The 27,904-nt window shown below is 45.6% G+C and overlaps 1 protein-coding gene across 10 annotated transcripts in view; it reads right to left on the bottom strand.

The window, feature by feature from the left end:
* The window catches only part of LOC126365776 (nuclear receptor coactivator 2-like), a 293,984-nt gene that overhangs the window by 245,002 nt on the left and 21,078 nt on the right, over positions 1 to 27,904 (bottom strand). Inside the window, exon 1 of one of the 10 annotated variants that reach the window (XM_050008309.1) lies at positions 19,448 to 19,545. The exons of the other annotated variants lie outside the window; for them this stretch is intronic. Within the exon in view, the coding sequence (XP_049864266.1) occupies positions 19,448 to 19,473 (26 nt within the window). The 5' untranslated portion in view covers positions 19,474 to 19,545. Of the gene's footprint in view, positions 1 to 19,447; positions 19,546 to 27,904 lie in introns of those variants that run through there. 10 annotated transcript variants of the gene reach the window in all.

Genomic DNA, 27,904 nt, shown 5'->3' with positions numbered 1-27,904 from the left:
TTTGTCAATTTAATTTATTTTGAATCTTGGCTCTAGCAAACGTTACACAGGATATTTATCGCACTTTTGGCTGTTGTTCTGTAAATATGTTTGCTGTAATTTGATTTCTCCATAGAGGGACTTTGCTGAACTCTGCTTGAAGTTTCCAATACCGCATGTCTTTAGTCTTCGTTTTCTCTCCGGTTCTGCGAAGACGCGGTAAATAAGAAAAAGTTCGCACTATCATTTACAGTGGACCTACATATTCTGCAGTCTAGACAGACAAGTGAACTATAAAATATACAGTATATCGTTATAGCAATCAGGTTGCCAAAAGATAATTATATGCACAACTTTCCAGTTTACTACAAAACTGAATTTCCTATTCTAGGCTTTAGAAGGCCAGACATAGATGCGGAATCCACACCGTGCAAGTGAGATACACTGAAGCGCCAAAGAAACTGGTATATAGTCATGCTCATTCAAATACAGAGATATGTAAACAGGCAAAATACGGCGCTACGATCGGTAATGCCTATATAAGGCAAAAAGTGTTTGGCGCAGTCGTCCGATCGGTTACTGCTGCTTCTATGGCAGATTATCAAGATTTAATTCAGTTTGAGCGTGGTGTTATAGCCGTCGCACGTGCGATGGGACAAAGCATCTCGTGAATATCAGGAATCCAGTAAAACATCAAATCTCCGACATCGATGTGGCCGGAGAAAGATCCTGAAAGAACGGAACCAACGACGAGTGAAGAGAATCGTTCAACGTGACACAAGTGCAACCCTTCCGCAAATTGCTACAGGTTTCAATGCTGGGCCATCAACAAGTGTCAGCGTGCGAACCAGTCAACGAAACATAATCGATATGGGCTTTCTGAGCCGAAGGGCCGGCCGCGGTGGTCTCGCGGTTCTAGGCGCGCAGTCCGGAACCGTGCGACTGCTACGGTCGCAGGTTCGAATCCTGCCTCGGGCATGGATGTGTGTGATGTCCTTAGGTTAGTTAGGTTTAAGTAGTTCTAAGTTCTAGGGGACTAATGACCACAGCAGTTGAGTCCCATAGTGCTCAGAGCCATTTGAACCATTTGAGCCGAAGGCCCACTCGTGTACCCTTGATGACTGCACGACACATAGCTTGGGCCCATCAACACCCACACTGGACTGTTGACGACTGGAAACATGTTGCCTGATTGGACGAGTCTGATTTCAAATTGTGTCGAGCGGATGGACATTCACTCATGAATCCGTGGGCCCTACATGCCAGCAGCGAAATGTTCCCGCTGGTCGAGGCTCTAATGATGTGGAGCACGTGCAGTTGGTGAGATATGGGACGCCTGAAATGTCTAGACACAATTCTGACAGGTGACACGTGCGTTGGAATCGTGTCTGGTAACCTGCACCCTTTCATGTCTATTGTGCCTTGCAACGGAGTTGGGCAATTCCAACAGGACTATGCGACACCCCACACGTCCATAATTGCTACAGAGTGGCTCCAGGAACAAGCTTTTGCGTGTAAACACTTCCGCTGGCCAATGAACTGCCCAGACATGAACATTATTGAGCATATATGGGATGCCTTGGGACGTGCTGTTCGCAAGAGATCTTCACCCCGTCGTACTCTTACGGATTTACGGACAGCCCGGCGGGATTTATGGTGTCAATTCCCTCCAGCACTGCTTCAGACACGTCGTGTTGCGGCGCTTCTGTGTGCTCGCGGTAGGCAGGTGTATTAAATTGAATTGTATTGTATTTTAATCGGGGACCAGGAAACGACGGAGAGGCTCCGTCCCCGCCACACCCGCAGTGGTTCACAACCACACGGCGACTACCGCAGTCCATTTCACCCCTCCGCCGCTACACACGGAAACCAGGGTTATTGTGCGGTTCGGCGCCCGGTGAGCCCCCCCCCCCCCCCCCCCCAGGGAACGTCTCACACCAGACGAGTGTAACCCCTATGTTGGCGTGGTAGAGTAATTGCGGTGTACGCGTACGTGGAGAACTTGTTTGCGCAGCAATCGCCGACACAATGTAACTGAGGCGGAATAAGGGGAACCAGCCCGCATTCGCCGAGGCAGATGGAAAACCGCCCAAAAACCATCCACAGACTGGCCGGTTCACCGGACCTCGACACAAATCCGCCGGACGGATTCGTGCCGGCGACCAGGCGCTCCTTCCTTCCCTCCCGGAAAGCCGTGCGTGGGACCACACGGCCAACCGGGCAGACTTAGGCAGGAGTACCAGTGCCTTTGGCTCTTTAGAGTAATTTCGGACGAAGATGGTGGTGGTTAGTGTTTAACGTCCCGTCGACAACGAGGTCATTAGAGACGGAGCGCAAGCTCGGGTTAGGGAAGGATTGGGAAGGAAATCGGCCGTGCCCTTCCAAAGGAACCATCCCGGCATTTGCCTGTAACGATTTAGGGAAATCACGGAAAACCTAAATCAGGATGGCCGGAGACGGGATTGAATCGTCGTCCTCCCGAATGCGAGTCCAGTGTGCTAACCACTGCGCCACCTCGGACGAAGAGACAGCTAGGATATGTAGTAGCACGGCATGGATAATATTCCAGATGTGGAACATGATGAAATACACGTGGTACTGATGGCAGGCCGGACCATCGAAACGTGTAGTGGACTCGTGTTGGCTTAGAACGTACAGGGCTTAAAAGGAAGAGGCGACGCAGAAGAGCAGCAGGAAGGGCCGGGGCGAGTCGCTGCCCCTGTCGGCTGTGTTGGGATAGCGGGCTCAAATATTTACTCGGCCGGCAGGCGAGCTAGCTAGGAGACCGGCGGGCGGCGGGCACGCCGAACCGGTTGTGGCGCTCCGACAAATATAGGACTACGCTAGCTGAGCCGCTGCTCAGGCGGCGGCCGTGGCGAGGCACGCAGCGCGCTGCGCAAACAGCGCCGGCGTCTGTCCCGCGGCGCTCTCTCACTGCCCGGCCGCCTCCGCCCAACAACCGAAGCTGCACATTACTTTACCTCTCTAGGCGCACAACATCAGACTGTCGGAGACCGGGACTCGAAATCGGACACTTACTTCCGTAGACAGTGCTGCAACTATAGCGCCACGCGAGCACACAGTACGCTCAAACTCAGAGGTTCAACTTGCCTATGGGCCTTCTCTAGTGCCTTTGAAAAGGCTGCTTCACATTAGACTAGTGATTTACCAACTCTTAACAAAAGACATTGTGTCGCTCGGCGAAGCAATATTTGCTCGACTGTTTTCGTCTTCAGTGCGGAGACTAGTCAGTCTTGCCATTTCTGCGTACGTAACTATTGCAACCCACATCCATTTCAGCTCCCTTACTCTAGACAGTCTGCAGCTTGTGGTCTTGCGGTAGCGTTCTCGCTTCCTGCGCACAGGATCTCGGTTTCGATTTCCGGCCGGGTCAGGGATTTTTCCTGCCTCGTGAAGACTGGATGTTGTTGTGTCGTCTTCATCACCATCATTCATCCCCATTCCGGTCGGAAGAAGGCAATGGCAAATCACCTCCACTAGGACCCTGGCTGGTACAGCGTGTCTCCCGTATCGTCCCCTACGCTCCTCGGAAAATGGGACATCATCATCACACTCTAGACAAGCCTCGGTCTCCCCCCCCCCCACACACACACGCTTTCTTACATTACCAAAATCACATTTCCTTTAAGCCTCAGAATATGTCCTACAAATCCTACGGTCGCAGGTTCGAATCCCGCCCCGGGCATGAATGTGGGTGATGTCCTTATGTTAGTTAGGTTTAATTCGTTCTAAGTTCTAGGGGACAGATGACCTCAGAAGTTAAGTCCCATAGTGCTCAGAGCTATTTGAACTATTTGTCCTACCAATCGACACTTTCTTCTCGTCAAATTGAGCCACTAAATTCTTGTTTTCTCCCCAGTTAAAATCAGTAATTTGTTATTTCTTATTCGAGCTACCCGTCTAATCCTATCAGCTCGCGGATATGAAGGTCTGGGGTTCTACTCAAATTGAGTCCTACGACTCTTTTCTGCCACATCTCATTTATATTTCCTCTCTGGTGAGGTCCTATAACGTGAAAAATGCAGAGTTGCACCGCGGTCGGAGTCCACGCTATGCTGTACGTCCCTCTGTAACTGGTTGGATTCACCAGTTAGAACTGCAGATAGAGTACCGCCTCCAAAAACAGCACCTGTGTCTAGCAAAGCAGAGTGCTGCTAAGGCAAACTCCTGTTTGATGACAGCTTTACCTTTTACTAAACGAGAAAGCAGGAAATGGGCGATTCTGGTTCACAAAAAATTTAACTGATGTTCAGCTGTCAACCGCTGTAGAGCACCTACTCTTGTGATATAAATGGATAACTTGCTGCTGATTCGTGTCTGGTGCTTTGGCTCCTGGAAATTGACAGTCACCTATTTAGACGTCGCTTGGGGAATCTTTGACTTACTGGTACGTTGAAAGCTCACTAGTTCGACAGTTTCTCGGCGCTCGATTTTGAAGTGTAGTATTTAGAACACGCGATGGCTAACAGGCCTATCTGATCTGCTGCTTTACTATATAAACGGAGAAGTGTGTAACAGTAAATGTTATTTACATGTCGAAATCTGTGACACGAAGTAACCCGATTTTTAACTAAAAAACAGTTTTATCTGAAGTAAAATGTCTCTTCAGGCAATACAGGTTAGCACTGAATTTGGTGTCTGTTCCCCTGGAGCACGTAAAGTGGAATCAATTAATTTAAGGAATTAGTGTTTTTTAACAGATAAATAAAGTGTGCCATAAGGGGGTACCATGGGTCTGCATAAGTTATTTACTATAACGAAAAAGGAAATCTCGAGGGCAAGATCATCCGGAGAGCGAGGGCGAATCAAATAATATATCTTGCAACAAATTTTATTTTGAAAAAGGGTGTCAGAAAACTGCATGGAGTTTTCAATGGAGTATTTCACATTCTCCGGGTACTGGTACGTAAGCAAAAACTGACTTGCCCCTTATCATCACTCGGGCGGCGCTTGATGCCGATCCAAAACACACACGACACGAAAGAGAGTGCGGAACTAAGGCGGACTACTAATGCACTCCACTAAACGGATGCTGCTAACATCTGTCCAGTGCTGAATGAGCTGAGGTGAGAGAAACTACTTAACCGGCTATTGTCCAGCTTCATGGAAAGGAACCACTAAACACATTATTAAATTACTTGACTAAGCAACGCTCTCTACGTAAATTTACTTTGCAAATCATTCGCCGCTTGGCTAAATTACTGGCCCAGTGCGAACTAGCCTGAAGCGTGGAGGCGTTCCGTCGATCTCTCAACGGTCAAAGGCCTGTGAAATCCAAGTTAACAGTTTTGATCATTATTTTCTCAAGGGCCGGCATCACTGTAAAATATGGGAAATATTAGTTTATCAATCTCAAACCCATTTTGTCAGACTGAATGCGGTATCTAAATCCATACTTGCTAAAAATATGACCGATATTGTTTCTTACTGCTTTTGAGGGAATGACAGATTGAAATGAGTCTTTTAAAACTCACTGTTAATATAAGAGGGCTTTCTCAAAACGTTGATAGGTATCTGGGATGCACGCCACAGCCGGGCGCGGTGGTCTCGCGGTTCTAGGCGCGCAGTCCGGAACCGTGCGACTGCTACGGTCGCAGGTTCGAATCCTGCCTCGGGCATGGATGTGAGTGATGTCCTTAGGTTAGTTAGGTTTAAGTACTTCTAAGTTCTATGGGACTGATGACCACAGCAGTTGAGTCCCATAGTGCTCAGAGCCATTTGAACCATTTTTTGCACGCCACAGTTAGATGGTGGTACGTGGTTTTGTATGGAACTGACGTACAAGTATGTCTTGCGTATAATGTTTGACAAAAAGGCATGAAGTTGTTCATCAGAAATTTTCATTCAACGCTCAGAATTAGAAACCGGTAATACACCGCAGACTGGAGCACCTAGAACCGCTCGGCCACACAGGCCGGCTCGCGCTGACCACTCCGTTATGGACGCTGACATCAAATTAATAAATTAAACCCGCGGGAACATCTCGTTCGGAATATTTACAACGTGGGTCTAATATCGCACGACTTTTAACAGTCGCCGGAAGCACTGCAAATAGTATGGCCGCAAAAACTCATAGATTTATCAGAAGTGATTGGGATAATCCGAGACTCCATTAGCTCCTATGGATAAGCTCCACACGGCAGACACTATGGATATTATGAGGTGTTCCTAATAAAGCGCCGCACTTTTGCCCAAGCTATGTTTTAGAAGCGCGGCACCCTGCTTCGATAACCTGTTACTCCTGTACAGATTGTCGCCTGTTCCACCCCACTCACACAGGGAATAGCAGCGTCGTCGTTCTCTTTCTCAAACGTTACGTTCCATGTCGCCGGATTCTCTATTTGGCAGTAACTTGCGGCTATCCTGTGATAAGATTATCTAACAACAGCTGTCTCTTATTCGACTTATCTGCTACCTCTTTCTTCCCATGTGAAATATTGCTTTCTTATCTGATTACAATTAACTCTCCGGTTTTCCATTCCGGGTCACGGAGTAACAGTGACAGTAAAGAAATGGTAATGAGTTAATATCAACTTCTTCATGGCAGATCTCGAGACCACTCGCGAAGTTTCATTCCTCCCGACTTAACTGCCTCAAATAAGATCCATTACTGAAACGAAGACGCGGCTCTTGGAGACCCGTGCAGTAGAACGGTCATTACATCGCTCACGGCGTGCGCAGTCTGTTTTCCTAGCTCGTTTCAGCATCCCTGCCGGAACCTAATTTTCTCTTTATCTTTACGCACTTGCAACGTCTCTATTTTAATAACGCGTTGTCTCTGTCGCCATCTCCGCCAGCTGCACATTAAACGTTTAGTTACCACGTTATGGCTGGCTATCCACTGGCAGGGTATACGTACATAAACACAATAGAGGAGCGAAAAGCTGCTGCGTCGTGGAAGTATCCCGTCATAATCAACTAGGAAATTTTCCTGTTTGTATCTCTGTAAACATTACTCGCTTATCTATTTTCCAAGAATGGTGTTCCACTTCATACCAAAGGATTTGATTCGTGCGCTAAAAGTATTGCCAGAAGCTATGATGTTTGGCGGGTACACTTTTTTCACAACAAAAGGTTTTGCATTAAACATAAGATGAACCTCCACATATATTTTAGTAACTAAATATACTTTCAGTACGTAAATACGAGCAAGGATGAATTCTTAAAGTATTCTTCCAGGCATCACATTTGATATCCTACTTGACAGCCATGTATCTCGGAAGAAGCCAATCCTTGTGAGTAGGCCATTAAATATAATTTATGTGATACTGACTCGTTCCATATCACTTCGATAAAATCGTGCGAATTATATACGAGACATGTATCTAACTACCTAGCTATAACTAACTCTCTCCATTATACATCTGCTACTAATTGACGGTGTGTCTCAGTTACGGCTTACAACTTAATACTGATGCAAATTTGGTTTATGAAAAACAAAGACTTTGACTTGACTTCCGTTAGTTTCACCGTGAATGACGAAATAATTTTGACATATCGAAACAAACGACTCAAGGTACACTTACTACTAAAAAGTACACATTCTGGCTTCCTTTTAAAGTGATAGGTCTGTCTCACAGAACAGAATGCGACTTCGGTTTGAGAATATTTTTTCTCAGTGTGTGTGTGTGTGTGTGTGTGTGTGTGTGTGTGTGTGTGTGTGTGTTTGGGGGGAGGGGGGGGGAGAGAGAGAATGAGTTGGCAATTGCCCTTTCCTGTCACTCGGAGGATATCCCGCTAGTGACAGATGTCTCGATTTTATGTCAAAGGCAGTACGTTCCGTGGGAAAGGGCGCAGGTCCTGTTACGTCTCCATTACGTCACACTCGCCGTTGGCAAGTCGCTTAGGAAAACAGAAAAATCTGTCACCGCGTATCAGGTGAGCGCTTTCTTAGTATTTATGTCCTTGGAGACTAAGAGGGAGAAACATCCATTTCTGTCGGATTCACGCTGCCTTTTCTGGGCACTCAGATTCTGCGAGCACGGCTCAATGTGAAACACATTATCTTTGGCATTACGGATGTTTAAAACAATTTACAGCCATATTGACTGTTAATCGACGTGTCTATTTCGAAAATTCTACAGATACTGAATTACTTAAAATACTTAATGAAGGAGCATGTCTCGAGGTACAAATCTCATCTTCAGGCTACAATAACATAAAAACATTTAACAGTACACAGAGATATTAAAGTTGGTCTTTACAGTCTGCCATGTACTGTGGACAACACACACACAGAGAGAGAGAGAGAGAGAGAGAGAGAGAGAGAGAGAGAGAAGGAAAACTTAATATGAAGTAATATACACTGTTAAAATAGAAAATACTAAGCAAAAAGAGTATACACGAATATGTGCTCGCACAGCAGTGTCTTCGTAATCCTTTAAAATAATTTTTTGCTGTCGGTTTTAAAATCAAATTGTAACAGTCTCCTATTATAACATACTTCGTCGACCAACGTGAGGGATGCGACAGTCACGATGTGCAGAAGTCACTGCAAGTGAGCGCTAACACGACAATCAACACACCCATAATTACATCGAAACAAGCTTTGTTTTGACCGCCACCTTGTTTCTACTACACAGCACAGTTGCTTGTAGTATCGTGTTTCAAGTGTCCTTTCAAAGTTTACGGACAGTGATAAACGATAACGAAAGAGCCATAGCAATGGAGATAACTGAACATACACCAGACAACAGCAATTTCCTATGAACAAAGTGAGTGATTATTAAAAAGAAATTATGTGAATGGCACACCTATAAACGAAGTGAATATAGATCTTCCTCCTCTTCCGCAGTATGACCACAGCACATGTCAAGGCCGTACAGAAATATCTGTGTGTACTGCCTTTATACACTGAACATGTGTCTGTACCTCGAAATATATTGCTTCGTTACATAGATCAAGTAGTCAACAAATTTTGTGCCTGGTAGCGGTCTCTGAAAAAGCATTTAGTATTAAGTGGGTTGACCTCCGAAAGCGGTGTGCGTAAACGCGTGCAAAAGATTGGAATTATTTCTATCTCTGTTTTATGAAACATAAAACAATAAAGTGCTCCAACAGTGAAAGGGCCTGTATAACACGGTGGCTGGGCTACGTAAGTAATCAAAAAACTTTCCCGATTGCTACAGCCCATGAAGTGCGAGCCTAACGAGGGGGAGGGGCGGAGTGGGAGAAAAAAAAAAAAAAAGACTCTGAGGTCTTTTGGAGACGTCTCTGCGCCCTTGTGGTCGTTATGCGAAACGGAACAGAGGAGACTCGTTCTATAAATATTCTGAACAATTGCTCGCCAAAGTATGTCACATAATTTGATCTCATAACGTAGTGTCTTGGTAAACTGGGCTATTTACACCAGAATCATCAAACAGCAGTAGAAAGTAGAACGTTTGTCAACAACTTTAATAGAGGTACGAGATGAACAGCGCATCCTAACTGACACTTGAGACTGTAACTTTTCCAGGCTATAATGGGCTATTAAAAGTAATGACCCATCCAGAGTAAGACTTGTGATTCAAATACGAGGCGGACTGGTAATGGGAACTAGGAGCCCCAATTGTGACGCCCAGAGGAAACTCTTTAAAATCTTGACCAGGACGGGGAATTTAACTATTTTCAACATAATTTTTCAGCAATATGTCCCATTGAAAAAAATCCTACTGAACGTGAAATTGAACTTGTTTATGAGTATATAACGTAAAGTTGATGAATTACTCGACACGTGCAAGTGTAGCTATGTCAGTATCGATCTCAGGCAGCGCGAATACGAGAGAGCATAAAAGATACACTGCCGAGTCAAAACCTATTTAAAAGCGTGTTGGTCCACGTCAGCAGTGATTCTGTGTGCAATGGACTCGACAAGAATTTGATACGTTTCCAGAGGTTCGTGGCACAAGACGCATACGCACACGTCAGACACTTCCCGTAATGTTCAGGCCGTTGGTTTTTGGGGGCGCCCGATAACGTCCCAGTTGAGTTTCGTGGGATTCATTGACATCCAAGTGAGTTCACTATCATACTCCTGAAACCATTGCAGCACAATTCCAACCTTGTGACACGAATAATTATCCTGCTGGTAGATGGGAGAGACATCAAGCACAGGAGGTGAATAATGTTGAAGTGTCCACAGCTGTCATGGCACCTTTGACTACCACCGACCGCAGGTCCCGTGAACGTCCGCCATAATACTGCTCGCACCGGCCTGCGTCCGTTGCGGGTTTCGAGCAGCCGTTCACGAACATCGACCTGGTTTAACAATAATCAGGATTCTTCCGCCCAGGCAACACGATTCCACCGAACCACTGATCTCCATGATCCCGTGCCCACTGTAATCATAAGTGACGATGTTTGTGGGTCATCGTGGGAACACACAGCGGTCCGCTGCTTGGAACACAATGGTCAACACTGTGCGCTGAACGGTGTGCTCCCAAACACTCGTACCGAGCGAGGTGGCGCATTGCTTAGACACTGGACTCGCACCCGGGAGGACGACGGTTCAGTCCCGTATCCGGCCATCCTGATTTAGTTTTTCCGTGATTACCCTAAGGCAAATGCCGGGATGGTTCCTTTCAAAGGGCACGGCCGACTTCCTTCCCCGGCCTTCCCTAATCCAATGAGACCGATGACCTCGCTGTCTGATCTCCTTCCCCAAAACAACCCAATATGCCTGCGCCGGCATATATACTGTCTTCAGATCTGCCACAGATCACCGTCTATCCTGCTTTAGAGAGCGGGCAAGCCTCTGATCCTTACGTTCTGTGATGAGCTATGGACGTCCAACTACTTGGCACGCGAACTGCCGATCAGCTTCTCCATTTTCGAGATGCTCGCTCCCGGGCACTGGGCCAAAACAATCTGGCTTTTGTCAAAGTCGGCTGATTTCCGCATCGCTAGAATGATTCCTCATTCGTCTCTCCTCCACTCACATACTTCTCTTACCACGTAATTTGCTCTGAACGCCACCAGGCTGCATACAACCTCGCGGTGCGCAGTGGTAATAATGTTTTGGCTCACCGCTGTACGTCCCGTATCATATGTCGTGATATAAATATGACGGTGAGAGCGACATATTCTAGTTGGCCCAAATGTAGTCAAAAAAATGTTGAAATGTGTGTGAAATCTTAAGGGACTTAACTGCTAAGGTCATCAGTCCCTACGCTTACACACTACTTAACCTAAATTATCCTAAGGACAAAAACACTCACCCATGTCCATGGCAGGACTCGAACCTCCGCCGGGATCAGCCGCACAGTCCATGACTGCAGCGCCCCAGACCGCTCGGCTAATCCCGCGCGGCCCAAATGTAGTCTCTGGCCTCATTGCGCATTACTACGTCTGAGTGATTCCGTTACTTCTTCGGTAGTCAGTTTCTTTTATGGCGATGACAACTGTGAATACTTCGAAAGCTAGTATTTTCATACATAACAGAATAAACGCAACAAGCATACCAGGAACAAACAAAAATCCATCAACAAAGGCTTCGAAGTTAGCAACACGTGTATTAATTAATGACACGGTAAGAAATGTTCTCCGACACGTACTTGGAGGATAGTGTGGATACAGACGTAGGTCCTTCCCATTACTTTTTGTGATGCTTTCAAACAATGCTTAAACCTGCAGCAAACTTCCTCGAGTACGGAGAAATTGCCGCGGAGGGACACGCGAGTAGTTTGTGAGGAAGGATCTGCGTAGCCGCATCTCGGCCAAGGCCCGCGCTCCGCCGCGGACAGAGAGCAGCGAAACAAAAGGAGGAAACGTGTGGTGCCGTGCCCCGCGGCATCCTGTGTGGACTGCCGAGGCGGCGAGTGAGGCGGCGGCGCGACAGCTGCGCCGCGGCGCGCCGTGCCGGGATAACACGTCCCGCGGCCGGGCCCGCCACAGCCTCATTTTCCCTAATGAGTTTTGAGCGGAAGCGGCGCCGCCCGCCGCACCGCGCCTGTGGAAGGGGCCGGCAGCCGCTGTCTGCCTGCTGTCGCTGCTGAGACAGCGCTCGCCGTTCACGGCCAGCCTCCGCAGCACCCGGCGACCAGTCCACACTCCTGCGCTCATCCTCCTTCATAACCTACTGGCTTCATTTACTAACAACTCGACACCTGCTTCAACAAGTCTTCGGTGCGGCCTAAATGCCTCCTAGCTTTTTTGTGTTGGCTCCCCGAGAGTCCGAAGGTGGGAAGAAAGGATGGAAAATCAGGGTTTAACGTACTGTCAGCATCGCGGTCATCAGAGACGGAGAACAAGTTCGGATTATTTCAAACATGGGGAAGGAAACGGCCGTGACCTTCCAAAGGAGCCATTGCCGCATCTGCCTGGAGTGATTTAGGGAAGTCACGGAAAACGCAAATCAGGATGGCCGGACGCGGAGATGAGCCTTCATCCTCCCGAATTAGAGTCCAGTGCGCGTGGTCTTCAGTCCTGAGACTGGTTTGACGCAGCTCTCTATGCTACTCTATCCTGTGCAAGCTTCTTCATCTCCCAGTACCTACTGAAGCCTACATCGTTCTGAATCTACTTAGTGTATCCACCTCTTGGTCTATGATTTTTACCCTCCACGCTTCCCTCCGATACTAAATTGGTGATCCCTCGATGCCTCAGAACATGACCTACCAACCGATCCCTTCTCTTCTTGTCCACACTATTTATCGTCCACGTTTCACTTCCATAAACCGCTAATCTCCATACAAACACTTTCGGAAAAGACTTTCTGACACTTAAACCTACACTCGATGTTGACAAATTTCTCTTTTTCAGAAATGCTTTCCTTGCCATTGCCGGTCTACATTTTACATACCCTCTACTTCGACCATCATCAGTTATTCTGCTCCCCAAATAGCAAAAATCTTTTACTACTTTAAGTGTCTCATTTCCTAATCTAATTCCCTCAGAATCACCCCACTTAATTCGACTACATTCCATTATTCTCGTTTTGCTTTTGTTGGTGTTCATCTTAGATCCTCCTTTCAAGACACTGTCCACTCCATTCAACTGCTCTTCCAAGTTCTTTGCTGTCTCTGACAGAATTGCAATGTCATCGGCGAACCTCAAAGTTTCCATTTCTACTCCGTGGATTTTAATACCTACTCCGAATTAAAAATATACAAACTGAGATTATACGGAAAATTTAAGTACGTATTCTATTTCCAGTATGATGACTTACGTCTAAAGTTAGCTGACACCAATAAGCATTAAAATGGCTCTACCGCAGTACTTGAACTTACATTTCAAGTACGTTTACACTAGTAAATGATGATAGTAAATGATGATATTGACAGCGTAGGCAGAGGTACTAAGACCCTGTTATGCCGAAGAAACACCCAAAAGAAGTTGTAACCACGAAGAAAAAATATTGCCTTTAACAAGAACGAAAACCTCCAATTTCTTTGGCCACTTGCCACAAGACTGCAATTTTGCGATGAAACCACAAAACACTCTGCAGTAAAACGAGCGTAGGGCAACGAACAAACCTTGTTAGTGGGAGCGACAGCAGTTAGACCGCACAACAGACGCAATGGAGAAAGTTCCCACGCTTTTTAACTTGAAACATCAGCTTATATGATATGAATGACCCGTCACACGGAATTCCTGTTACGGTTACGGTTTCTGCCATAATCTTAAAGTATGGCTGGTATGATTTAACGCGTTAACATGTTTGCTCGTACATGATGGGATGATGTGCCGTTTGATGCTTGTACAAGGCTTTCATGGGTGAAATGATGTAATGCTGCAAACTAAACAGTTTGAGTGACAATCCATCAACAGTGTGGTAATTAATAAAGACTAAACGAGAAAGTGTAAATATGTTAGCACCGAGCCTTCAACATACTTCTCTTGAATAAATGATTTACATTTCCACTAGATGTTCTCTCCTCCACTCCCTCCCCCCTTCTCTATCTCCCTCAGTAACACACACACACACACACACACACACACACACACACAGAGAGAGAGAGAGAGAGAGAGAGAGAGAGAGAGAGAGAGAGAGAGAGACTGTGCACAGGAAGGAGCAAATAACTAATGACGAGGTAATAGATAAAATAGAGATCAAATAGGGGTTAAACGGTGGCACAGTGTGACTAAAGAAAGGGATCTGTCGACAGGAGACATTATCAGACATAAAGCGAATCGACAGTTAGATAGCGGAAGGAGGCGTGCAGTGTCTGTATGTCTGTATGTCTAGTGTACCGGTACCTTGACAATCGTTTTGATGTCAAATCGTCAGAGCAAACATAGCTGTCTCAGTAATCGTAAATCTTATACTGAGTAGCGCAACAGCAGTGCTACAAACAAGAAATGATAAAAATGAGCAATTTTCAAACGCTAGTACAAACTCCGTGTGATTTTAAAAAGATCAAATGGGAAACGAGACATTATATTCCGCTGCTTCGTAGCTTCAAATTTCAATTAACATTAACATAAAATGGCACATCCATATTCATAATGAAATCTGTCACATGAATTATCTCCTGCATCAAAGGACTACCTACTGCTGAGCCAAGATACATCCTACGATATTACAGTGTTATCCAATCAAATACATAAAGTAATAAAAATTGTAAATGGTTGCGATTTATTTTGGTCAATTGTTCTATTATTGCAGTCTGTCGTCCTTGCAATATATATATAATACTCATGTTGTAGAGTGAAACTGTGTCATGTGTGTAGCAGAAAACATAGTAACCTTTACATAATACATTAAATGGAAAAAGACACATCAGTAACTCCTTATATGAGGGCATCGTAGCACCTTATGTGAAGAAATCTAAGTTTTCATCAGTAATACTTGATAGGGAAACAGATGCACTGCGACACATTTAAATGTACCAAAGTAAAATTTTTTAAAGGATTCCTCCAATGCTGATTGTATGTCTCATTAATGGTTAAGAGAGCTCAAGATTGCTCACCTAATTAGCGTAAAAATAAATAATGAAAATGTAGAGCAGTATTGGAAATCACAATGTATGGCATGAGCCATGGTATAATTATTCTTGCACAAGGAGTGTCTGCATCCATAGTGTATATATTATCTCAGCAGTTAAACAGTCTTTTGACGTGTTCTAGCTATTACATTGCAAGTAACTGTACGATAAAGTGTGAAGTAAAGGTGTTGTGTCTGGTCTTGTGTTCTATGTGCCCTATAGGAGATATTTCCGTTACTTGCATGCAAAAAATATCTTTCAAATCATTTAAATAATACAAAATAATGGGGCACATTAACATAAAACAACATTTCTGGATAAGGGCGGCTGTAAAGCGTAGCATAATACCCCTGTCACACGCAACAAAAAAAATTTCGCAGAGCTTGTGCGTAATTAACAGTTGGGCACCTGATGCTGCCGAAAAGTGCAGTGCGAATAAATGTCGGAAAATAAAAACGTGACTGAAGCTGCAAAAGTATTATTTCATAAATCTCGTGATCCACTAGCGCATCTCAGCCAATTCTACGCAACACGGACAAATAAAAGCCTGCCGCCTCCCCTAGCAGACGTGTGATTGGCACGGCAGCGTTTGACCTTGGGCTGAAGTAGAAAACGAGTCCGTGGGCCTTGTCAGTTGGTGCCCTGGTGTGGAGCGAGGGGTGCCCCTGGGCGGCCGTGTCGCTATGCTGTGCTGCGCCGCCGCCGGCCTGCCAGCCTGTAGCTGGCCGCCGAGCTCGGCACAGTGAGGCAGAGCCGCGGCGCGCGGCACGCTGTTGTCACATCTCCACCACACTCCAGCTTCCTCCGCCGTTCCGGTCCCGCCGCCTCACCACTAGCTCACCGCTCGCCGCTCCGGCTCCGGCTCCTTCGCAATCTGCACTGCCTCGCCACCGACACATCCACATCTGTATTCACGAACACAACTTACGGCGACCATCCTAGGATATACTCGTGGTACCACTCACTACCCCGACCCCCCACCTTTTCCCTGTTCCATTCGCGACGGCCACATGGGCAGAATGATTGTAGGTAAACCTCTGTACTACCACTAAATTCTCGGATTCTCTCCTTCTGGTCATTTCGCGAAGACGTATGGGAGTTGCCCGAGACTTTCCGCACTTCGTGCAGGGAGCGGCAACTGACCCTTAACATAGACAAATGTAATGTATTGCGAATACATAGAAAGAAGGATCCTTTATTGTATGATTATATGATAGCGGAACAAACACTGGTAGCAGTTACTTCTGTAAAATATCTGGGAGCATGCGAGTGGAACGATTTGAAGTGGAATGGTCATATAAAATTAATTGTTGGTGTGGCGGGTACCAGGTTGAGATTCATTGGAGGAGTCCTTAGAAAATGTAGTCCACCAACAAAGGAGGTGGCTTACAAAACACTCGTTCGACCTATACTTGAGTATTGCTCATCAGTCTGGGATCCGTACCAGATCGGGTTGACGGAGGAGATAGAGAAGATCCAAAGAAGAGTGGCGCATTTCATCACAGTGATATTTGGAAACCGTGATAGCGTTACGGGGATGTTTAGCAAACTCAACTAGCAGACTCTGCAAGAGAGGCGCTCTACATCGCGGTGTAGCTTGCTGTCCAGGTTTCGAGAGGGTGACGTTTCTGGATGAGATATTGAATATATTGCTTCCCTCTACTTATACCTCCCGAGGAGATCACAAATGTAAAATTAGAGAGATTCCAGCGAGCACGGAGGCTTTCCGGCACTCGTTTTTCTCGCGAACCATACGCGACTCGAACAGGAAAGGGAGGTAATGACAGTGGCACGTAAAGTGCCCTCCGCCACACACCGTTGGGTGCCTTGCGGAGTATAGATGTAGATGTACGCTCACGAAACTTCAACAGTAAACCCCTCCGTCACGTACAACGCCTCCCTTGAAGCACCTGCCACTTTAGTTCGTTGAACATCTCCGTAATGCTTTCGCCACACTAAACGATCCTGCGACAGTGACATTAGCCGCTCTTCCTTGGATCTTCTCTGTCCCTTCTCTCAATCCCACAGCGTAACAGTCGCACCTCTGATCAACAATACGGATGAATCGTTCGTAAGTCGAATTCAAATGGGACTGAGGACTACGGGACTTAACTGCTGTGGTCATCAGTCCGCTAGAACTTAGAACTACTTAAACTTAACTAACCGAAGTACATCACACACATCCATGCCCGAGGCAGGGTTCGAATCTGCGACCGTAGCGGTCGCGCGGTTCCAGACTGTAGCGCCTAGAACCGCTCGGCCACTTTCGTCAGTGACTTGTTTCCTGAATCGATTACATTTTTTTAAGATTCTTCGAATTTGTATTATGTGGTCTCCCCACGTTGGTCGCTTCGGATTGTTACTCCCTCGTATTTTAACGGGAAACTGCTATTTTCAGTTTTTTTCGCCAATAGTGTAATCAAACAGTAGTGAATCGAACTCCTATTTATGCGCAGTATGTTACATTTATTTACTTTTAAGAACAACGGGCAGTCCCCGCAACAGTCCTCAATCCTTTGCAGGTCTTCCTGAAATTCGTCTTCTGGTGCCGCTACCTTCTTACAGATGAGAAACAGCACCACCTGAACAGCAACACGGAGTTTCGGACGTTATCCATTAGAATTCAGAGGTGTCCAAACCGCGGGCCGCATGTGGCCCAAAGCAAGTATCGATGCGACCTAAGAAGTGAGCCTCTTGCAACACGATAGGTTAAAATTTTTTTTAAAAATCCACCAAATTCGGTTTATCTAAAACTATGATAAACTGAGTATTTTCAAGTTGAAACTCCTGCCACACGATGCCTCTTAGACAGCTAAAAGGTCGCAGTGTGGTGCGATGTCTCTAAGTGGCATAATCGATCCTTTCGTTTTTGAGAACAGATAGTGACAGGCGTCTACAGTCACATCTCGGCGTATGCTGAAAATTTGATACAATTCTCGCACCTGAATTTTAACAATTTCCTACAAATGAGAGCCGGCCGGGGTGGCCGAGCGGTTGTAGATGGTTCTAGGCTACAGTCGCACGTTCGAATCCTGCCTCGGGCAGGTTAGTTAAGTTTAAGTAGTTCTAAGTTCTAGGGGACTGATCACCTCACATGTTAAGTCCCATAGTGCTCAGAGCCATTTGAACCTACAAATGAGCATTGGTTTCAGCAAGACGTGCTCAACTTTTCAATGGCAACAGTGCGCAGTGTGTTCCGTAACCATGTCCTTTCAAGGAATGGGGACATGTTTTGGCGTCCCGTATCTCCAATCTTATCGGTCCGTGATTACTTCCTTTGGGTGTTCCTGAAACAGAGGATGTAAGCTAGGCGCCCATACATAACTGCGGAACTGAAAGACGCTATTACTGCTGAAAGCAGAAATATTTCTATACAAAACGATTTTTCATCGCAGATTGTCGGAGTGTCAATGTAATAATGGCAGCACCTATAAGAAGCAATACGAAATCTTTTTGTTGATGTGACTGAAAATGTCCTACAATGTAACGCTCAGCCCGTTTCGCTATATCCAAATCGGCCAGTTTCTCTGCCACATCGTGTATGGAGAGTAACGGTCCTGCCAAGCTTCTTTGGAGAACTCTGTAAATTAATTTTACATTTGTCTATATTGTTCCGTTAACAGCGACACGGTGAGTTCTGTTTGTAATGAAGTCCTGAATCCAATGAGAAATCTGGTTCGCCACTCTAAATGCTTGTATTTTCTTCAGTAGTCGACGGTGCGGGACAGTGTCAAATGTCTTCACAAGCGTCCTACAGCAGACGGCCGCTGACACTGGCCACAGTTTATGCTGTGTGTCAAAAATACACGGCCATCCATGAATTACATCTCTGCTGGCACCTATACTTCCATTAAAGTAACGACAGATTGCAGTGGCGGATGGCACTGTTGAAAAGGCTCCACATGGCACCTGCAAAATGAGAAATAAAGCAAGCATGTGACGCTTGTAAAGCAACCACTCGACTCGCCGAAATCTCAGTCGATAAAGTTATTCAGTTTACATACAGTTATGCTAATCTGAATCACATATTTGCAGGCTGACAGTTTTGTAATCGTTGGGTAGTGCTATACGAGAAAGCATTTTTATAATGTGTTGATTTAGTATACTCAGTTCTCCAGGTCGGCTTACTGTGTTCGAAAAATGCCACTGCTAAGCACACAGCTAACAATTACGCATTCCATATGTTATAGAAGATAAGCAAATCTACTGAAGATGGCGATCATTAGCCAAAATCAGTACGATTAGGACCAGCGAATTCATTTTTTTTCTGAGGACATACACCAATCAAGAGCGCATAGCGATATGTTCATAGAAAAAACGCCTTCTTATTGCTGCAGTACTCGTATTTAACTTCACAGCCGTGTTTCGCCTTTTATTTCAGTGGATATTCTGGAATAGCATACTGTATAGTATGTTCGTACCTTATCTAAGACTTAGACGGTGAGACCGTGACTGTGTAAAGCTATATGTTAATTATTGGAAAAAGCAGTAACTATATACTGTTAATAATGCTATTTATTTAGAACAAATAGCGCCATTACCAGTTATGAATTGACAGGTTCATCATCAGGTGGTTGTTCACATTTTTTCCGCCGTACAGAAGGTGCTCGCTGTCGTTCGCTGTGATGAAAGTTGTTCGGGGTGACGGTGCCCTACAGCAAGAACAGACATGAGACAATGAAGTAATGTAACGCTATCCCGTCGATAACAGGCATGTTCAGAAACTACCCAACTTCGCAAATAAAAATATTCAAAGATGCTAAAGTGGCAAAGACTAAGTAACAAACGCCGTGTAAAAGAAATGAGCATATTAAAATACGCCTTTGCTAAGGAGATGAAACTAATTTTTAAGGTCGAATACAATGCTTTCCATCTGACGACAGATTTTTAACAAATTCGAAAGCGGCAATCTAAATGTACACGTACTTTTTAAACAACACTCTCGCTAGTTGACATATTCGATTTGTAACTGTTACAACAGGGCTAATTCATTTAAATCATGCCGAATAATACGGTAAAACATGACACTAACTAATTCGTCTTGTGTCACGTCGAAAACGCTGTGTCTTTTTTTATGGCAATGTGGATTGGTTTTTAAACAGCTTCGTGTTCAGCGGACTAGGATATGCACGACTGAATGTTTTTCCGAACGAACACTGAAACGCGTTGAAAGATGTGCGTGCACGCGGCTTACCCACGCCGCCGTTTCTAGGTGACAGCGCTCGTCAACTTCTCCGCTACCACACTACAATCGCGCTGCGCCTGTTGGCTGCTCCTATTGTCCTCTGGCGCCCCGCGCGGTACGATTTGCGAATTCAAGGGACCGGTGCTACCGGATTGCAGCTTCCCCTCCTCTCGCCAGAGCAGACACCAGTTGCTCCGAGCACATGGCTGCCTACGTCAGCCATGGGCGGTACCCCGTGCAGCCACTTCCCCCCAGCACTACGCCCCGCGACTTGACGATACAAGTGGACATCTCCTCCACTCCAAACAGTGCTTCTGGGCGAGGAGAGAGTGGCTCCTCCCCGGACGTAAGGCTTTTTTTTTTCCTTAACATAAATTTTCTTCCAGCAGTTGTTACGGCAGTTTCTGACTAGTTCTTCTTCACTAGTACGGATTTTGGCCTGTTCTTCTTCACTAATATTCGATACGTTACCAAACCACTATACGCAGACGCATCTATTTGCTGACTACGAACGGTTTCAAGAAAAAAAATATGACGCCACCTTTGCTCTTTCGCGGCTATTGGTCGCCTGTAGCGTTGCAACGACAGTGCACAAACATTTAAACAACGCCAAGCAATTCTGATAGCAGCTAGAAGGCTAATAATAATTGGTTCAACAGCAGCGATCAGGTTCTTGAGGAAGATGAAGGGCTGCACAAGAACAGATATGATTAAAGATATTAGAATATGGTCAGATATTTTACAAATGAATAAAAATATTCATAAGTACCATGAAGAGAAAAATCTCATGAAAATGTCAGGGCTTAGATTTCTCCAGATGATCATGAATTACAAGCAGGATGAGAAAAAAAAGGTATTGGAAGACCTAGAAAAAGACGGGAATGGTTTCGTCTGTGAGTTCGGAACAGGAAATAGCCTCATCCATGAAGTTAATTGACGATAATCAGAACTCGGAATGACATATTAATGAAAGAATTCTCCTATCCTGGACCAAGATAACACAGGATGACAGAAGCCGGAAAGATATTCGCAGTGGATTTGCACAGGTGAAATAAAATTTCTCGTATCTCCTGGGAACAGGTATTGATTTGCAAACAAGGAAGAAGTTTACGAAAACGTACGTCTGGAGAACATCATTGTATGTATGTGAAAAACAGATCATCTTCCTATGCCTGGAGAAGAAACGGGAAGCATCTGAAATTTGTTGCTGTCTTACAATGTTACATATTAACTGGACAGATAAAAGTACAAAATGAAGAACTAGTAAGAAGAATAGATGAGGAACAAAGTCTATGGAAAACCGTGTGTGTGTTTATATGGTTCACAGATCTTTAACGACGAGGTTATAAGCGCCGCCGTAAAACAAGTAACAACAAATGTGATTAAAACGTGGCGTCAAATTCGGATAAAATTTCAAGCTATCGATGATTGCTTCAGCATGTTAACTCCTGGCGATGTCGGTGGAGGCAATCATTGAAAGTTTGAAATTGTATCCTAATTTGAAGCGGGAAATAAACCGCGAAGCTTTTATGAAAGGACTCCATTGTGAAAAAGTTAAAATTGCATTTTCCCACACAAAATGTCACTCGCGTTCACCCGTACAATCACACTACCACCCAAATCTAAAAATACTGCATTTCGTCAAATTTTCTAAAATGTTCTACGGAAACACATACAGAGAAAGAGACTAAAACCCGACATGTGGCTGGCTGACAAAACACACCGATGAGCTAGCCACCTCATGATAATACACTAATAACACATCCCTACCATTTTAGTGAGCAAGTTTGATATACCCCAGATTGTTTGAAAGTTCTACCACATTCGTACAATTGCCAGCTAAAATTGAGGGCAAATATGCATTTTAAAGAGCCGTGCTCTCTCGTCTCAGAACGAAACATAGTCTTCTACAATATGGTGAACCCCAAGCACCATACATTGGAGGGTCTCCTGGGACGAATAGTCATGCATCTTACGGCTCTATCCTAAACAAAGTCGAGTGAGAGGACTTGCCCTGTGCTGTGTGGCTGGAAGGAGGCACGCCACGGCTGCGTTACCAGTGGAAAATCCTTACCAGAACATGAAAGGAAGGTTCGAAGATTAGTGTTTAACGTCCCATCGACAGCGACATCAGTAGAGACGGAGCACAAGCTCTTTTCAAAGGAAATGTAACGGCATTTGCCTATATCGGTCTTGGGAAATCAGTGAGTTCCTGAATCAGGATGGCGGGGCGGAGATGTCAATCGTCGTCCTCCCGAAAGCAAATGCAGTTAACTAACCACTGCGCCACCTCGATCGGTCTTATCAGAAGTAAGTGACAGGTTAGTGGTGCATAAGCTACAGCCTCCAACAACAGTTAAGTCGGCTCTGGAAGGGGCAGCATAGAGGAAAAAAATACACTGATGGGGAAAAAAACTCGCATCTCCGTGGAGGATTTCTGCGACATAAACAAAAGTTGATAGGCGTGACGAGCGGTTCTAGGCGCTACAGTCTGGAATCGCGCGACCACTACGGTCGCAGGTTCGAATCCTGCCTCGGGCATGGAAGTGTGTAACGTCCTTGGGTTAGTTACGTTTAAGTAGTTCTAAGTTCTATGGGACTGATGACCTCAGAAGTTAAGTCCCATAGTGCTCAGAGCCATTTCTTTTTATAGGTGTAAAAGATAACGCCTATTAAAATTTTGAGTCAGTCGCTAGTGGCGCCACTATGAGGACGCAAATCACGTTTGGTTTCCATATACGCTGTAATGGTAGTAAGCGTCAGTTACCTTTGAGATTGGACGTGATGATTCGTTGTTAGTCGATAATGCCTTTAAACCAACAAAGATGCAATTATCAACACCTCACTGACTTTGAACGAGGTCGTGTAATAGGGCTACAAGAAGCCGGACATCCCTTCTGCGGTATTGCAGAAAGACTTGTAGCCACTGTACATGATTGCTGGGACCGTGGTCACGACAATAAACGGTCGCAAAAGACCGTGTTCCGGACGGCCACGTGCCACTACCTAGAGCGAAGACCATCGTGTTCGGCGTACGGCTCTGTCGCAACGTACCGCATCTGCAGCAACAATTTGAGCAGCATTTGGTACCAGAGTGACACAACAAAGTGTTACCAATCGGTTACTTCAAGGACAACTCCGATACAGACGCCCAGGAGAATGTGCTCCACTGACCCCAAACAACAATCGTTTGGTTTCAAGCGATAGCTCAATGGAAGACAGGTTAGAAATTTTGTTGTGTTTTCTGGCGAAAGATGGTTCTGCCTCGGTGCTAGCTGAGCCTGCAACCAACCATTCTGCGTGCTAGACACACTGGACCTATATCTAGAGTCATGGTCAGTACCACTCTGGTGGTTATCCGGCGTACCCTGACTGCAACTCCATACGTCCGTCTGGCGATACGGCCTGTTGTCCTGTCATTTATGAACAGCATGGCAATGTTTTCCAACAACATAACGCTCGACCACATACCGCTGCTGTAATCCAACAGGTTCTACAGAGTGTCGACATGTTGCCTTGTCCTGCTCTATCACCAGGTCTGTCTCCAACCGAGCACGTATGGGACATCATCGGACGATAACTCCAGCATCGTTTACAACCAGCATTAACAGTCCCTATATTGACCGACCACGTGCAACAGGCGTGGAAAGCCATCCCACAAATTGACATCCAGTATCTGTTTGCACGCAACATTCTGGCGCGATTTTTTTTTTCCGTCGGTGAAGAAAGGCAACTAAGATCAAAATATACAAAAGACGTAAAAGGGGATGTTTGGTTTGATAGCTACGTAGAGATTAAAAAATTGGCACAACATAGAAAAAGATGATGGGCAGGGCCGAGCCGGTAAAAATAAATAATGACAAAAATAAATACAATTATGATGCTTCACTTGCTATCGCATTAGTGTGCTGCAGACGACGTCCTCTACGGATAGAACAATTTTTTTTAAGTTGCTTAAAATACTCATTCAAATCGGTTAACATCACGGGGACATGTACCGTGCTTATTCGAACTGAGCGATCCGCCAGTATTCAGAGGAAAATTATTCGCAATCAGACACGTTGCTGAAAGTAATTTCGCCAGTGTGTCAGCAGTCACAAGCTAAGGAGGCAGCTCGTGAGGTTACCAGCCGGCGCACGGCAGAGTGGCGGCTGCGAAGTTGCCGGCTCATTAGCAGAGTCCGGCGCAAGGGGCGTCGGCGTAGCCCACATTCCGGGCCGCGGCTCGCCTCTACCTGCGGCCCGTCAGGAGCCCCGCAGCCCACTGACGCCCGCTGTCTCTCTCCAAAGTAAACACCGGCCACAGATACCGATAACGCCCGTCCTCCTATCTCGGCTCGACTTCTTGGCACGCATTTTAAAAGCGTAGCTGCTGCCGCCGTCGGAGAAGACGGCACTTCGTCTCGAGGAGGGGAACGTATTCCACAGCCGTTAACACCAGGATGTCGGCCCCGCGCGGAATTCGACTTTCCTGCGGCGCGATACTCTGATTCCATATCTCACACGACAGTTATCTTTCACTTTATCTTCCGTTCCACTGCATATTACGGTATCGTGCCATTTTCCAAGTAACTTAAAGAAAGAGTTTTCTTTAAAATAATAACAGGTTCTTCGGGGTGATTGTATTACTTTAAGCCAAAATCAATCACTACACCTGGGCCAGAATAACAAAGTGGCTGTCAGCCAGTTGGTTACGGAACTACTTTAGCAATAACGAATCAATCAGAGAGTGAGAGATCCTGCGCACTACATGGATGCGGCAGCAGCAGCTGAAAGTTTCAGTTCCGGGTACCTGCACGTGCTGCCCGTCAACCGTCAGCAGTGGCTTTGCTTGGTAAGATAGTAAGTCATGTCCCTTTCTGCCATTTTTCTCATCTGATTTAGAACATTTCTGTCGTGGAATAGAAACACGCCGCACAGAGAGACAACCAAATCGTACGAGCGGCGTTCAGTAAGTAATGCAGCACTTTTTTTTCTGAAAGCAGATTGGTTTTATTCAGGATTCCAATATATAACATTATTTTATAATGTCATGGCTACAAAACAGTGTTTTTCAAAATAATCTCCGCTCAATTCCAGGGCCTTTCGCCAGCTCATGGGAAGGCCTGTATGCCCACATGGTACCCCTCAGCTGGTCGACGTCAGAGCGAACGTCTTGCTGCACAATAACCTCCACATTGTCCACGTGCGCTTCCCTTAGAGATCGTCCTTCGTTGTTCTGTATGTTTTTCTCTCAGGCTGCGAGGAACCCAGCGGGCGCACACCTTAAGAGTGTCCCAGCTGGTGGACTAGTGTGTCAGCACTACCAACAGTGACGCCCAGATGAGCAGGGGGGTGTTTCATTGTAATTCGCCCATTACCTCGAATGAGACTGTTCGCACGTTCCAACGTTGCAAGAGCCAGCTGTATGCTGCCGGCCGGCGCGCAGGAATTAGAAAATGCCTTTGAAGATCTGAGATGCTGTGGTTTTCCGCCAAAAGAAATTCGACGACGTCTCTGTGCTTGGAACGCACCACCGCTACAGACGCTATTTGAAGTCTTCGTATGGCGCCGCCGCCTATCGGAACTGGGGCTGAAGCAGGAGTATTTCACTATGTTCCATAACAAATCCAGCATTTTTTCAATCGAAATTGGCCGAGAAACAAAAATGTTGATTCCGTTACCGGCCAAAAGCGCCGTCTACAGCCAAATGTGGCGATTGTCAGCTGAGGTAGCAAGCAGTATTTTTTTTTTTATTTTAATTAGGTTGTAGACGCGAGAAATCACAGGAATCATTTCTATGATCACAAAAAATTTCCGATGAAAAATATTCCCGTACTGAGAAGAAGGCGCGTGGCACTTTGCACCGTTTTTAAGAAAACGTTTCCATGACTGCAACTATGTGGAAATTGCAACTGCGACTGACGTGAAGAGGTATGAGCGACGTAAATATATTAAATTGTCTCATGTCTTCAGTGTACTGTTACTTCAGAAATAATGTCAGTCAAATTGTCCATCTGCGTACATGTTGTCAGTAACAGCTGTGTCAATGATTTACGAATATTGGTACGGAGTAGGCAACCACTATTTTTTCCGTTGCGATAAAATTTCATTCTACTCATTTAGAACATCGCTACCAGTAGGAATTTCTCGTTAGTTTCTTCCTTTTAATGAGGATACAAAATCTGCATCCACTTTTCACTAAAATTTCCATCTTTGGCAGAGGAGATCTGAAAAGGAAAGTGACACAACCTCCGAGACCATAAACGGCGAACAATGACACACAGGGCTGCTGGTAGGCAATATTTTCCCCACATCTAATAACAGAGACAACACGCAGAAGCCGGACGGAAGGGAGTGAGTGTACGGTACGGGCTGTTTCCGCGCTCTTCGTCTTATCCATCGCCGCATTCTTCTCATCTGCCTACTGTACTTGACACTCGCCTAAGATCGAAACTGAGTTGCACTACGGAAAATAAACTAAAAATAATACTTGAAGACGATATGGAACCATTCATAACGTCCTTAGCAACTGTGTAAAGAAGACACCCCTTACCAGTTTTGGTATGTAATTGCTATTTTTCTCGCTGTTGCCTACATCTGTGCTCCGACGATGACCGCACGATAGGAGGCAGTGCACCAGCAGTACCATTAGCCCTGTTCCCATTCCCTTCGCGGAATGGAAGTCTGTCGGCACCTCTTTGTACATAACCCGAATTTCCGTTATTTCGGCCTAGTAAACTTTGTTGCCTTCGCTCCTGGCGATGCCTCTTCGTCAGTAACGACAAACTGAATTTTCATTAATTTCGAAATGGCTATATTAAAACGTGTAACACTCGTGCCTCTGTTTTCTTATACTATGTACGGCGCAACTATGGAAGACAGCAAATACTGGTTGACAACTGGTGATAGAATCCAGCAAACGGCAAAGCTAAATGTAAGTATATCCCAACCTCTCCAGGGTGACGCTCGAGGATCCTTGGTTGTTACGAGAGAAACCAGTGGTCGGAAATGAATGTCCGGCGGTTCGATGTCTCGAACGACTAATATATGTTCGTAAACCGCTTATGTCTCTGCAAAAAGTTTAGTGACGCTACATTGAGGAACAACACAAGTAACGTTAGGGACACGACGGGAACTAGGACTGAACTAAACTCCCAGACGAAAATGACCTATGCTCTTTTCACAGGAAGCAGCGCAGAGGTTGCTTTAAGCGAATTATGGGGAAACGAAGGAAAATTACAATAACGATGACAGGATGGGAATTTAAAACGCGATCCTGTCATGTGTGAAGGCTAGGCATCAGTCAAGGGCGTGGCAGTAACTATTACGAAACTAAATTACAGTAGCTTAAGAAAAACGCCTTTTGCATGCTCCGTACAAAAGGTGTTTTTCTCGTAAGCCACTGCAATTTATATACAGTCGTTCCGAAAATAGCAAACTTGTTATTATGACATTGCTGCGAAGTCAGATAAAGATGGGATCGTTTAGCTGGCGAGAGAGCGTAACTCCACTGGCAGACGTTTCAAGAGAGGCGTTGTGCGCCACGGAGAGATTTACTATTGAAATTTCGGGACAGCACTTTTCAGGAGGAGTCGGAGAACATATTACTTCCTCCCACATACATTTGGCGTGTTGACCACGAGGAGAAAATTCGAGAAAGTAGAGCCAATGCAAAGGCTTACCGACAATCTTTCTTCCCACGCACTATTCGCGAGTGGAACAGGTTTGGAGGGATCAGATAGCAGTACCGAAAGTACCCACCGCCACAAACCATTAGGTGGCTCGTGGAGTATGATGTAGATGAAAGGCGATAAATAGCCAAATGACTAACA

The sequence above is a fragment of the Schistocerca gregaria genome, chromosome 4, assembly GCF_023897955.1.
Source record: "Schistocerca gregaria isolate iqSchGreg1 chromosome 4, iqSchGreg1.2, whole genome shotgun sequence".
Classification (NCBI taxonomy): domain Eukaryota; kingdom Metazoa; phylum Arthropoda; class Insecta; order Orthoptera; family Acrididae; genus Schistocerca; species Schistocerca gregaria.
Note: the sequence above shows the minus strand (reverse complement) of the source record. Positions and strands in the feature narration are given on the sequence as shown.